This window comes from Pantherophis guttatus, chromosome 10 (assembly GCF_059756535.1).
Source record: "Pantherophis guttatus breed Tessera chromosome 10, ASM5975653v1, whole genome shotgun sequence".
In the NCBI taxonomy this organism is placed as follows: domain Eukaryota; kingdom Metazoa; phylum Chordata; class Lepidosauria; order Squamata; family Colubridae; genus Pantherophis; species Pantherophis guttatus.
This window is the reverse complement of record NC_142072.1, coordinates 24,845,737-24,860,377: the sequence shown is the minus strand read 5'-3', so window position 1 is coordinate 24,860,377 and position 14,641 is coordinate 24,845,737. Positions and strand designations below refer to the sequence as shown.

Here is a 14,641-nt window from a genome sequence, read left to right as displayed (position 1 = left end):
AATGTACATATTTTTCATCAGGATCGGTGCTCTTCCTCTGATTCAAAATAGATGTCCAGCAAGCCTCCTGGAATCAATATTTCAAGACATCTGAGATTAGCTGATAGTCCTGAGATTGGAGCCGTTGGCCTGATGCCATGTCTGCAGCCCACAAAACCTAGGATTCAGGCTTAAGACTTTGCTCTCTATCCAAAACTTTGCAATTCTATCAAAAGACAGTGTGAAGTGCTGAGACATCTGTGGTGAAAAAGCCACTTGAGAAACTCAACATTTCTCACATACTCAGTGGTGAAAGGTGACTCGGGATTCTTCTCCAGGACCTGAAGGAGAAAATCTGGAATTTTTTATTTTGACCTAAAAGCATGCTTGTTTTTATTTCCTAGTTTGACATTCAGCAGCTGCACATCTACTGTGACCCAGCCATGGCAATGCATGAGGGATGTTGTGAGATCTCCGACAATGGGGTGAGTAATTGTTAAAGCGTTGCAAAAAAAAAAAAATGACACTTTTAATTATGGATGACTTGGAAGCGTTGCGGAATGTCTTTTGGGAATGTTCTTGCCTCTTTCCACGTTACCCTAGAATCTTCAGATGCTTATCTGCAAACATAAATGGACAATCTTCCTAGAGTATTATGTCTGGATGTGCAAACATATCCACACCCACGCCCAAAAGTGTCTGAATGATTTGTCTAGGTTACACGTCTATTATTTACAGTATATTCCACGTCTATTATTTTTCAGAATAAAATAGCAGCATGCTATTTCATTCAACTATAAGGCATGGGGTTAGTTTTCCTGTAACTACTAGGTGCATGGGAGATCTGTCTTGATCTCTGGGCTTTCTACTGTAGAAGCTTCTAGTACAGAGTTTCTCAACCTCGATAACTTGAAGATGGGTAGACTTCAACTCCCAGAATCCCCCAGCCAGTCCTCAATTTACGATCACAATTGAGCCCAAAATTTCTGTTGCTAAGAGAGACATTTGTTAAGTGAGTTTTGCCCCATTTTATGACCTTTCTTGCCACCGTTATTAAGTAAATCATTGCAGTTGCTAAGTTAGTAACAGGGTTGCTAAGTGAATCTGGCTTCCCCATTGATGTTGCTTGTCAAAAGGTTGCAAAAGGCGATCATATGACTCCAAGACACTGCAACCGTCATAAATATGAGTCAGTTGCCAAGTGTCTAAATTTTGAATATGTGACCATGGAGATGTTGCAATGGTCATATGAACAATGGTGTTGTGACTCCGGCTCCCGAGCCTGTCCTCACGGAGGAAGATGACTCTGAAAGTGATGGGGAGGAACTGACAAGGCCTCCCACTCCAGGACCCTCCTTTTTGGCAACGTCTCAGATTCCAGCTGAAGGCCAGGAGGAAAGCATGTCGGGGCACCCACTAATAGGGAGTGATGAAGATCAATCTGGTATTGATCCCAGGCAGCGTTGGAGGGAGAGGCGTGCGCAGCAAAGGAAGAGGTGGGGAAGGGCCAGAGATTGCTGAGTTACTGGGGATAAAAGTGGGTGGGGTTGCTCTGCAGGCTCTGTGACAGACAAAAACTGCATATTGTGAGCTTCGGATGGGATATCTTTCGGAATTAAAGCTTGGACTTTGTGAATGACTTCTGACTACTCTTTTGTGCCTTGTGAACTCTTGGTTGCCCCAGCAACAGACTACAGATACACTGACTCCTGTTTCTAGAGGCGATAAGAAACTTGGTAGGCATTTGGAAAGTAGCTGCCAGAACTTTTATCTGCCAAAGGATTCAGGTCAGCTTGTAAAAATAAATTACTGGTAAACATCTTTTGCTCATGTGTCTGCCTATGTGAGGTGGGGGGACAGAACAAATGGTTATAAATCACTTTTTTTTCAGTGCCATTGTAACTTCAATTGGTCACTAGATGTTGTAAGTCAAAGACTACCTATACAACCAAGAATTTCAATTAAATGGGGATCTGACTTCATGGGCACACCATTGTATTCAATGTGGACTTTAACGTGGACCAATTTGTATTTTGAACTGCTGCATTTTCAATGCTGCCATCTCTGGATATCTACAAAACTGCTATTGGTCTTAGAGATGAATCAGAAGTAAGCACTGGTGAGTTTTGTCTATTAGTAGAAAATCAAAACAGTCATCACAATTCTACTCATCTTTATCCTTAAAATTTGTCATCGGTTTCTAACCCAGGACAGTAGCTGAGTTCATGGATCATATGGCTGCACCATAACAGGGTTTGTTTTCTCTTTGGTGGCTAAGAGTTATTAATAAACCAGACAACCAAGACAACTTCTTAAAAGTGTTGTTAATTAAAAATCCTGAATCCCAAAAATGTAGCCTCTCATTTCCAAACCCACAAAAACATACCAACTTACAAATGCTTTCCGTCTCTGTATTATTTTGATTCTTGATTCCATTTCAACAGTGTTTTCCGGAAGCCTCCAAAACACGTCGGGATGTAGAAGTTATGGAGAACAATGAATTGATTGAGATCAATCCCCAAACAGAAGGCAAAGTTTACACACGCTGCTTCTGCCTAGAAGAACCTCAAAACAAGCAGGTTTGTCTTCACAAGCTGCTACTCTTCTAAGTGTTTTGATTTTGTCTCGGGCCCACTTGGATGGGTGAACTGACTTTTATTCTTGGGTTTTATGCTTTTATGGATCCTTCTGTGCTGTGCTTCAAGGTGGCAGTTATGAATATTATGAATTAAAATGGGCAAGAGAGCAAAAAACCATGGAAGCCCTTCACTTAAATCTTACCTCTGCCATGAGACCAAGAGAGGTGATGATATAAACAGACCTATTTTACGTTGAAGACTACGACATAAAACGGGAGTGAGTGAAGTCATGCTCAAACTCCCACAATGCTGCTTAAGCATGTGACCAAGGTCCTCCAGTTTTCTTTTAAATGAAACTTGCCAAAAGCTAACAAGAGATTCACTGTGAATGTGTCCTCAGCTTTCACGAGAAGTTGGCTGGTTTTGAATTGGATGGATAAATAGATATAGTGGTACCTCGGTACTTGTCATTGATTGATTCTGGGAGGCATGACGAGTACTAAAAACAATGAATGCCAAACAAACCACATGTCTTATCACATGACCCTTTGTTTTGGCTGGGAAGAACTTCCTGTCTGTCCCTTTTCTTATGTCAGTAACCTTCCCAGCATGGCTGATTTCCTGTCTGTTTCGCTGTGGCTGTCTCCCTTTTCCTACTGCAGTGCAGTGAGTACCAAACAAACAATGAGTACCAGGGCAACATTTTTATATCAAAATGCATTGAGTACCAAATTCAACAAGTTTTGAAGCAGTGGAGTCAGAGGTGGGTTTCAGCAGATTCTGACCAGTTCTGGAGAACCGGTAGCGGAAATTCTGAGTAGTTCAGAGAACCGGTAGTAAAAATGCTGACTGGCCCCGCCCCCATCTATTCTCTGCTTTCCAAGACCCAGCTGATCAGGAGGAAATGGGGATTTTGCAGTAACCTTCCCCTGGAGTGGGGAGGGAATGGAGGTTTTACAGTATCCTTCCCCTGCCATGCCCACCATGCCACGCCCACTAAGCAATGCCACGCCCACCAAGCCACGGCCCACAGAACTGGTAGTAAAAAATGTTGAAACCGACCACTGAGTGGAGTACTGAGGTACTACTGTAAGTAGATTCCCACCACATATGTGAAATGGCAGATATGGTGTTCACTAACCAGAAAGCTTCTGAGCCTGGCACAAAGTCTACAAACTGGGCTTCTGTAATAGTCATTGGGAATGACCTTGGAAGACAGGGAGGGAGGGAGGGAGGGAGGGAGAGAGAGAGAGAGAGAGAGAGAGACAGACAGACAGACTGGAGAATATCTCAAAATATACCTCAGAAGGAAGGAGGAAGTGTTTAAGAAGCGACCCTCCCTGGTTTTATGGAGGGTAAAAGGAAAGGAAGGGAGAAAACAGTTAGATTATTGCAACACGCTCTACATGGGGCTACCCTTGAAAAGTGTTCGGAGACTACAGTTGATCCGGAACTCAGCTGCACAAGCTGTCATGGGTGTACCTAAGTACACCCACATTACACCAATTCTCCACGAGCTGCACTGGCTCCCTATTGGTCTCCAGTCACAATTCAAGGTGTTGGTTATTACCTTAAAAGCCCTACTTGGCTCAGGGCCAGGTTATCTTCGAGACCACCTTCTACCGCATAGCTCCCAGCGACCAGTAAGATCCCACAGAGTTGGTCTCCTCCATGTCCCGTCAGCTAAACAATGCCAGCTGGGGAGGGCCTTCTCTGTGGCTGCCCCAGCTCTCTGGAACCAGTTACCTCCTGAGGTCTGGACCATCCCCACCCTATTGGCCTTCCGAAAAGCGGTGAAGACCTGGCTTTTCTGGCAGGCCTGGGGCCGTTGATCTTGCTTTGCGATCTGACGAGATCCGGCCATGAATGGTTTTTAATTTTTAAGTGTTTTTATAGTGATTTTTTGAGTGTATTGTGAACCGCCCTGGGTCTTCGGAGAGGGGCAGCATATAAATTGAATAAAATAAATAAATAAAAACTTTCAGACATGCAAGAACTGTTAATGCAACTTTATAGTAAAGATAAAGCTGGCATTCCTTGTTGGGCTTCCTGTCTGGACTACCTCGCAGGGTGAACAGCTCTGTTTGCTGGCTAGGGGAATTCTGGGAGTTGAAGTCCACATGTCTTCTGATTGGTTGAGGAAACGCTGCCCTGACAGCTGCTAGATAAAAAAAAAAAACCATGTTGAGGTTCATTGTTTGTTCTCGTGGAAATCCAGAGCCTTCGCTTTGTGCACCACAGAATGATTTTTTGGGATGTCTGCGCACAGAGAGCCAAGATGTCGCTTTGATTTATTTTGACAGTCATGAGGTTAAATCGGACCGAATTATATTGTATGGGAAACATTTGGTTATTTTGGCCTGACCAGCCCTGCTTTTCCATTCTCTAAATACTCAGCTTCTGTAGGATGATGGAAGCAACGCTGGCACCCCTCTAGGGAGCTAAAGTGTCCCCTGTTGTTCCCAGCCTCATCTTCTCTGTGATTTTTATAATTAAACATGAAATATGTTCTATTTCCCTTTGAAGTTGCTTTCCATACATTTTGAAAAACCTGGGGGCATTGTAACAGTTCCACTATTGAAAGAGGGAAAGGCAGCAGGGCAATTTTGTGGCTGTTGGAGAGCTACAAAGGATAGGGTGCTGATGCGAGATAAACAAAGACAGATTGTGGGGTCCTTGGTGTTCTCTGAGCTTGGTTGTTTCCTTGCAGACGTTTCATTATCAAACTAGGTAGCATCATCATGAGCGCTGGTGGTGCTGTTGTGGTCCGCCAGCAGCCTGCAGAGCTGGTAGCGGAGTCGGACAATGAGGAGGCTGGGGAGCAGTGGTGGGTTCCTCCCGGTCCGGTCCGGTTCGGCCGAGCCGGTATCGGTGACGATATGAGGTCACCGAACCGGTTCTCCCCCCACCCACGTTATTGTTACCTTTTATTTGGCCCCACCCCCAATCTATTGCTGCCTCCTGAGTCCCAGCTGATGACTAGAGGGAAAAAAACTGTTTAAACTCTTGCCACGGGGCTTCAAAGGGCCGTCCTACAGCTGATCAGTGTTAAAAGCAAACAAATGAGTCGGGTCGTAAGTGCGAGGACCTTTCAGAAATAACTCTGACCAGCTAGCCACACCCACCTAGTCACATGGCCTCCAAGCCACACCCACAAAATAAGCCACGCCCACAGAACCGGTAGTAAAAAAATTTAGAACCCACCCCTGCTGGGGAGGAACATGGTTAGAATGCACTATTGCAGGCTTATTCTGCCCACAGTCTGGAGTTCGATCCAGTCTTCCAGATTGTTGATGCTGACATTGTAAACCACTCAGAGAGTGCTGAGAAAGCACTATAGGTAGTCTTCAACTTACGACCACAACTGGGCCCAAAATTTCTGACATTTGTTCAATGAGTTTTGCCCCATTTTATGACCTTTCTTGCCACAGTTGTTAAATGAATCACTGCAATTGATAAGTTAGTAACCTAGCTGTTAAGTGAATCTGGCTTCCCCATTGACTTTGCTTGTTAGAAGGTTGCAAAAGGTGATCACATGACCTTGGGACACAACAACGGTCGTTAAGTATGAAACAGTTGCCAAGCATCTGAATTTTGATCACATGATCATGGGGGTGCTTCAAAGATTGCAATTGTGAGAAAAGGTCGTAAGTCACTTTTCTTAGTGCTGTTGTAACTTTGAATGGTCACTAAATGAAGTGTTGTAAATCAAGGACTATCTGCATAGGGGGTTATATAAGTGCTATTTGTATTGCCATCATTGGTGCTTGATAGTTCCTTGATTACTGTTGTTTAGTGTTAGTTTGTTTATCTGAATTGGCAGTTCCTTGACTGAAGTAATGAAATACCTTTAAACATACATCCAAGCTCAGGGAGCACCAAGGACCTCACAGTTCAACCTTGAGCTACAAGATCAAGGAAAGTACTAATACCCCTCTATAAAGCCCTAGGAAGACCACACCTAGAGTACTGCATCCATTTTTGGTCACCACACTATAAAAAAGATGTTGAGACTCTAGAAGAAGTGCAGAGAAGAGCAACAAAGATGATGAGGGGACTGGAGACTAAAACATATGAAGAATGGTTACAGGAACTGAGCCTGGCCAGTCTAGTGAAGAGAAGGACCAGGGGAGACATGATAGCTGTCTTCCAATACTTGAGGGGCTGCCACAGGGAGGAGGGGGTCAAGCTGTTTTCCAAGGCACCTGAAGGCCAGACAAGGAATAATGGAATGGAAACTGAGCAAGGAGAGATTCAACCTAGAAATGAGGTGGAACTTTCTGACAGTGAGAACAATCAACCAGTGGAACAGAAGTTGCCTTCGGAAGTTGTGAGAGCTTCATCAGTGGAAGCTTTCAAGAAGAGACTGGACTGCAATCTGTCAAAAATGGTGTAGGGTCTGCTTGGGGGGTTGGACTAGATGACCTACAAGGTCCCTTCCAACTCTGTCAATCTGTTAAATATTCTCTTCTAAAGTCAGGATTTCCTGGGTTCAGAGAAGTTCACAGGTTATGATAAAAAACAAAAGTCAAAATAGTGGCTCTGAGGCCATTGCATATTTTTAAAAAAACAGGCAAATTTTTTTACTGTATTCTTGTAGTTATATTTTCATCCACCCAAGGACCTAGGATAGGCAGGTGATGTTGTTTGAGGGTGCTAAAGATATTGTCACTGAATGTCAGCTGTACCAAGTAAAACTGCCTTTTGCAATTGGCTGTTATTGTTATTGTTGTTTATAAAACTTATATACAGTACTGTCAATCTCACTGATGTGGTGAATCTGAGAAGCTTACAAATGGTAAAAAGATAAATATAAAACAATCTAAAATTAAACTGAAATTGAATTAAAAGGTTCAGTATAAATTTCAGATTGCTATGATTTGCTATGAGTAGCACAGTTACTCATGCGCTAGTTACCTCCCGTGTTGACTACTGTAATGCTCTCTACATGGGGCTGCCCTTGAGGACCACTCGGAGGCTTCAACTGGTACAGAATGCAGCCGCGCGGGTTGTGATGGGAGAGTCCCGATACTCCCGTGTTACACCCCTCCTGTGCGACTTGCATTGGTTGCCGGTTGCCCTCTGGGTGAGATTCAAAGTGCTGGTGATGACCTATAAAGCCCTACATGGCTTAGGCCCAGGATATTTGGCGGACCATCTGCTGCCAGCAACAGCTGCCCATCGCCCGGTGCGTTCTCACAGGGAGCGCCTGCTCCAGGTGCCTTCGGCTAGACAGTGTCAGCTGGCGACCCCTAGGGGTAGAGCTTTCTCTGTGGGTGCGCCCACCCTCTGGAATCAACTCCCCCTGGGGCTCCAGTTGGCCCCTGACCTTCGCACCTTCCGCCGCAAATTAAAAACATGGTTGTTTACATCGCCCAGCCTGGACTGAGAGGGTTTTTAGAGTTTGGGGGTTTTAATATAACTTATATATGTACATTATGTATTTTATAATTTTAACTGATTGTTTTATTGTTGTGAGCTGCCCTGAGTCTTCGGAGATAGGGTGGCATATAAATTTAATAAATAAATAAATAAATAAATAAATAAATAAATAAATAAATAAATAAATAAATACTTAATTTCCCAGACGGGTGAAATTCAGGCTTCACCTGAAAGGAATTCAAGAGCTATCTAAATCCAAGATTGATCTAAATCAGTGCCCAGTTACTGAAGGCAGGGGTTAACTTTACATCAAACAAATCGGACAATGTCCCTTTAATTACATCATCCCTGATTGGACAGGATCACGCCTATCACTAATTCATATCACTTTGTGGACATGGGGGGAAAAGGCTCTTCTGTCCCCAGAGATTCAAGATCACTTATGGAGCCTTAACTACAAAATTATTTTATTATCACATCAGTTCATCTAGTTCACATGTCTCAGATGAGGAGGAGCTAACTGTAAGGACAATTAACTAGTGGAACAACTTGCCACCAGAAGTTATGGGTGCTCCTACATTAGAGTTTTTCAAGAAAAGATTGGACCTGTCTGAAATGGTATAGGGCCGTGATGGCGAACGTATGGCACACGTGCCACAGGTGGCACGCGGAGCCATACCTGTGGGCATGCGAGCATTGCCCTAGCTCAACTCCAGTGCGCATATGCATTCCAGCCAGCTGATTTTCGGGCCTTGCAGTCCCACCAGAAGTCGGGAACAGGCCATTTCTAGCCTCCGTGAGGGCCTCCAGGGGAGCAGGGAAGGAAAGCCTCTGGAGCCTGGGGAGGCAAAAAACAGGCCTACCTGGCCCACCATACCATCGCAAGCCAAAAGCAGGCGGAGCGGGGGGGTCATGCATGCATGTGTGTCAGGGCGGAGCACATTGAATGATGGGTGTGGCATGCACACGCATGATCCCCCCCCCACGGTCCCCAAGCTTTTGGCACGTGACGGCAAAAAGGTTAGCCATCACTGGTATAGGGTCTCCTATTTGAGCAGGGGGTTGGATTAGAAGACCTCCAAGGTGCCTTCCAGCTCTAGTCTGATTGGATTAGACATCTCAACCTCCAGCTAAGGTTGAGAAACCCTGCTTGGGAGTGATACAAAACTCTTGGTTGGTTTTGCGTTAAGAGACTCACATGGCCACCTCCTAGGAAAACAAGGGGAGTTATACTCTGGAGGTGTCCTGGCAAACACCCTAATAGAGAAACAATAAACATTTGCAGCAGGCCATTGCTTCATCAAAACAAGTTGTTTTGATTCAAAAATCTGAAACTGGTGTATATTTGGCATAAGTTTAACCCACTGCTGGGTACATTTTGACTTAATGGCTCTTTTGATAGAAATCTCATTTTTCAGCTCCCCCAACAGTTGGGTAAATAGGCTAATAGGGAGAAAGAGCAGGGTGGAATTAAAATCACACTCAGCTGTGTGATTTTGTGGGGAGAACATTTGCGACCAATTTGGAGGTTTTATTTTTATGCTGTCAAATCTGACTGAGGAAAAAAATGTGCATTTTTTTTTAAAGGGATGGAATGCAAGGAATTGGAAGCAGGGTAGAGCAAGGAATGTCAGCCCAAACCGAGCAGTCTGAGAACCTAATTCCACTAATATGACAGATGAAGGAAAGCTACCCAGTTGAAAGAACAGATTAAAAGCAGCAACGTAATATATGGATTTATTGCATTTGCAGCAGTTAATATCTCAGCATGCCACGCAGTTGGTGGAGGCAATGGGGTCATTTCGTGGCAACTTCACTTTCTGGCCAGCCTTTTGGGGAAGTCTACCTCCCATTTGTTGTTGTTAGTTGCGAAGTCATGTCTGACTCATCGCGACTCCATGGACAATGTTCCTCCAGGCCTTCTTGTCCTCTACCATCCTCTGGAGTCCATTTAAGCTCACGCCTACTGCTTCAGTGACTCCATCCAGCCATCTCCCATTAATGGGACTAAAAAGTATATAAGGCCTTTGGAAAAAAGACCTTGGGGTGGGGGTGGGGTGGAGAACAATGGAGGTTGCCATGTTAGATTTGGCTCTGTACAGGTAGCCCTCGACTTATGACCACACCTGAGCCCAACATTTTCTGTTACTAAATGAGACATTTGTTATGTGAATTTTGTCCGATTTTGCAACCTTCTTGCTACAGTTAAGTGAATTATTGCAATTGCTAAATTAGTAGCAATAGCACTCAGACTAATATACCGCTTCACAGTGCTTTACAGCCCTCTCTAAGCAGCTTACAGAGTCAGCATTTTGCCTCCAACACTCTGGGTCCTCATTTGACCCACCTCGGAAGGATGGAAGGCTGAGTCAACCTTGACTCCCATCAGGATTGAACTCTGGATTGTACTATCACATGTGGTGGACATGTCCAGAAGTGAGAAATTATTGGGCAAAAATTCAAATTTGGTTAGAGAAAATGATACAGCAACACATTGATCTTAAACGGAGCTGTTCCTGTTGGATATCTTACCGGAAAAATTTAGTAAAGAAAATACCATATTTGATTATACATGTAATAACGGCAGCAAGAATGGTATTTACACAAAATTGGAAAAGATTCCTACAAAGGGAGAGCTAATTAAGAAAATATTAGAATGTGCAGAAATGAGTAGATTAACATTAGCAATTAGGGATAAGGAAGAATCGGATAGGGGCAATTTTATCAATGGATAGAGACTGAATATAGACAATAGGCAATGTAAAAATAAGAAATATGGGAAAATATGTTGTAATACATTAAATTTAAATGTAAGAAGAAAGATAAATATGTACTAAGAAAATGATAAATGTTGAATATGATGACACAAAATAATTTGTACCCAGATATTACACTGATTAATGATCGGGGTGAAATCCAGCAGGTTCTGACAGGTTCTGGAGAACCGCTGGCGGAAATTTTGAGTAGTTCGGAGAATTGGCAAATGCCACCTCTGGCTGGCCCCAGAGTGGGTTGGGAATGGAGATTTTGCAATATCCTTCCCCCAGGAGTGGAGAGGGAATGGAGGTTTTGCAGTATCCTTCCCCTGGAGTGGGGTGAGAATGGAGATTTTGTAGTATCCTTCCCCTGCCATGCCCACCAAGCCACACTATGCCCACCAAGCCATGCCCACAGAACCGGTAGTAAAAAAAATTTGGATTTCACTACTGTTAATGATGAATTGCTTGTTTAAAAATAAAAATAAAAAACTTGTTTAAAAAAAAAAGATTGAACTCTGGCCCATGGACAGAGTTTGCCTGCAATATTGCATTCTAACCACAGTGCCATCAGGCTTACCAAATTGACTTTGCAACCATCATAAATATAAACTAGTTGCTAAGCATCTGAATGTTGATGATGTGACTGTGGGGATGCTGCAACCGTTCTAACTGTGAGAAATGGACATAAGTCATTTTTTTTCAGTACTGTTGTAATGAACTGTTGTAAGTCGAAGACTAGATGTATGCAGAGCCCATGCTAAAGAATGTTTCACCCTTGTAAATGATATGAGAAATCCGTGCTTTCTACTCAAGGTTGAGCTATTGAAAGAGAATGCCAAGATTTGCTTCAGAAGGTAGGGTTTGACACCCACTTCTGTTGACTAGCCCATTGACTTCAATGGGACAGAATCAATGGAAGAAATAAAATGCCTATTGACTGGGAAGGCAGAAAGTCAGGACCTAAATTGGATAATCATCCTCAAATCTCAAGATTTGAAAATAACCTGTTGCAATGCTGAGCTCGCTTTTGCTGCTGAGTGTCTTTCTAAGAGGGCCTTCAGGGAAGCAACGTGCAACCATTTTCAATTTTGATTTGATCTTTGATGTTGAGTATTTTGACCCAGCAAAGAACTTTCAGAATTTTAATTTGGCCCAAACTCCCAAGCAAAGAATTCCATTACCAAAAATCTACTATTTTGCTTCTGGAGGCAGACATGTGTATGGGCAGGATCCAGAGGAAGCAAATGACAAAAGCAACCTGATGCCAAGGCAATGCAAGTTCTGCCACAGTTGTTCTTGAGTTGCGGCATCACACGTGTGTACAAAAGGGCAGAGCTTTTGGGGTTCTTGATGCTTTTCTGAGCTTCATTGGTTTATTGCAGACATTTTATTACCAAACTCGGTAATATCATCAGTGCTAGGAGGGAGTGGGGATTACTCTCTGTTTATATACAAGTGGCTTGGTTGTTGGTGGGAATGTTCTCGGTGGTTCTTGATTAGGCTGTTGGTTTTTGTTAGCTGTTGTCTGAGTTGGTAGCTCCTTGAATGGAGTATTGTTTATTTCTTGATTGTTGGTCTAGTATTAATCTCGGTGTTTATCTGGGTATTGTTTGCTGGTGAGATGTTTCGGTCTTATTCTTTACTTTTTGGCTTTTTGTTGTCTCTTTTGAATGGTGTATTGTTTATCTCTATGTGTCTGTTGATGGTTGATTTGTCTGAGTGTTCATCAGAGCTTGCATCATGGAGGTGTAACGCTACTTTAACATTTTGAGAAATGCACTGAGCTCCGTGAATGTCTGAGGCTGGGACCAGTAGGTGGTTTATGTGTTGCTTGTGCTTGCTTTAGGCAGGTGTGCACACAACTGGAATTAGAGGAAACCAAGTCATTCCATTAAAGAGGCTAGTCACTGTTTGATAAAAATCTAGTGATGAAGGTGACAGAGTTTAGGCAGCGTAACTAGTATTATGAGATAAACCCAGGAGCAAAACACAGCACGCAGAGCCTTTTAGATAGATAACAGTGGTTTTATCTACAGTTAAATATTGTTGGAAGAAATCTCCTTCTAGGTTCTGCTACAAGTGGGGAAAAAGACACTGGAAACATGGATACTGCTTGGAAAGATGGTTTAATGGTGGACAGGATCACATGGCTTGAGTTCCTGAACAGAAAAGGGGACAGATACAGTAAACCCTTGGGTTTTTAATGCTCTCTGGCTCTGCATTTCTTGGGGCCCCGAAAGAGTATCCTGATTGGTTGTCAGACTCCCAGGGGGTGGGGGCCTTGCTGGCTGATGGTCACATGTGCTTCCCAGGTCACATGTGGTGAGTTTCTGTTGCTATTGTGTAGAGGGCTAATCCTATCTTTGGCAATTCCTACTATGGCTCTGCCTGAAGGAGGTAGATCTTTGTTATGTAGAATAGACTGGCCCAGGCCTTAATGGCCCATTGACAAAGGGTGGGGGCAGGAAGGTGGGAGCTGCTTTGTGTGTAAAAAATGCTTCTCCATTTCTCATCCAGAGAAATATAATATTCTGCCTTTTTAATATTTCCCAAAAGATTCCACTCTTCCAGGAAAGGGGTGGGTGCTAACTTCCTACAATATTTACAAACTTATACGTGGTTAAATACCTTTACAGCTACTGATACAACAAAGAGCAATGATACACATGAGGAGAGAACAAGAAGTACAATGTACAAGGAGAAGGCTTGAGGAGAAGGGGAAACACCCTCTAATGGCTTCCCTTATATAGGCAGCTTCTGACCCAGTTTCTTAAAGTGGCAGTAACTCTGCTGCCTCACTCTGTTGCATCAGCTTCCGGCTGTCTCAGCTTACAGCTTCCCATCAGTTTACAGCTATTAACTCTTTACATCCTGACAGAAAGTCATGCGCATCTCTATCTGCAGGGATGTGAGATGAAGGCCAAGCCTCCTGAATTATTTCACACTGGCCAATTTTGGCTTGCTTTGAGGGCTGAACCAAAAAACTTGAGCACAAATGTCCTTTTGATTAGTGAGCAAGGGGACGTAAGGGGAGATTTCTTCAAATTTCTCCTGTGGGGGAAAATGTCCTGAGACCATTTTTCAATGATAGGACTTTCCAGTTAGCAGGGAGGATGGGAGTTACTCTTGGCCTTTATTTCATTTTTGTTTTGTTTTTTCATCCTTGCTGTGCATTTTTCCTCTTTCTCCATCAAGTTTTGAAACGTCTTATAAAAGCCCATTCAAAAATCTGTACGTGTTTTGTGTGCTCAGCTATTTTTGTGTACGTAATTTTATATGTTCTTTTTCTAATATTATGCATCATTGAATAGTGTATTGTGGTTCAAGAAGTCACATTACCAAATTAAGGGGGAAAACTATGTTGATTTGCAAGAAGCAGTTGAAGCAACTTCCTAACAAACTGCAAAGTGAATGAATTTTCTCTTTTACCTTTAAATGTTGTCTTTCATCTTTACAACTGCTGTCTTTATTCCAGAGTTTTTTTAATGATTAAGAGCTAAAGGTACAGTGTTGATTATTTGCTTGCTTATAACCACAATCCAATGCCATTTAAACTTGTCCGATTTCATTCCTTAAACGATCTCAAGATTTCAAGAGGGTTCTTCTTTAATAGTCCATAGGTTGCCTAGTAATGCTGGATTGTTTGAAAATTTTTCAAGATTTGTTTGGTGAGTTTTTTTCAGGGGTGAAATCCAGCAGGTTGTGACAGGTTCTGGAGAATTGGTAGTGGAAATTTTGAGTAGTTTGGAGAACCGGCAAATACCACCTCTGGCTGGCCCCAGAGTGGGGAGGGAATGGAGATTTTGTAATACCCTTCTCCCTGGAGTGGGATGGGAATGGTGATTTTGCAGTATCCTTTCCCTGGAGTGAGGAGGAAATGGTGATTTTGCAGTATCCTTCCCCTGCCATGCCCACCAAACCACACCCACAGAACCGGTAGTA

General features: G+C 43.2%; 1 protein-coding gene across 8 annotated transcripts in view; it reads left to right on the top strand.

Annotated features, from left to right (window-relative positions):
* Positions 1–14,641, top strand: part of COL16A1 (collagen type XVI alpha 1 chain) — a 292,947-nt gene that overhangs the window by 95,202 nt on the left and 183,104 nt on the right. For all 8 annotated transcript variants that reach the window (XM_087876808.1, XM_087876807.1, XM_087876811.1 and 5 more), the window contains exons 7-8: positions 384–464; positions 2,424–2,558. In XM_087876808.1, coding sequence (XP_087732934.1) covers positions 384–464; positions 2,424–2,558 — 216 coding nt within the window. The remainder of the gene's footprint in view (positions 1–383; positions 465–2,423; positions 2,559–14,641) is intronic.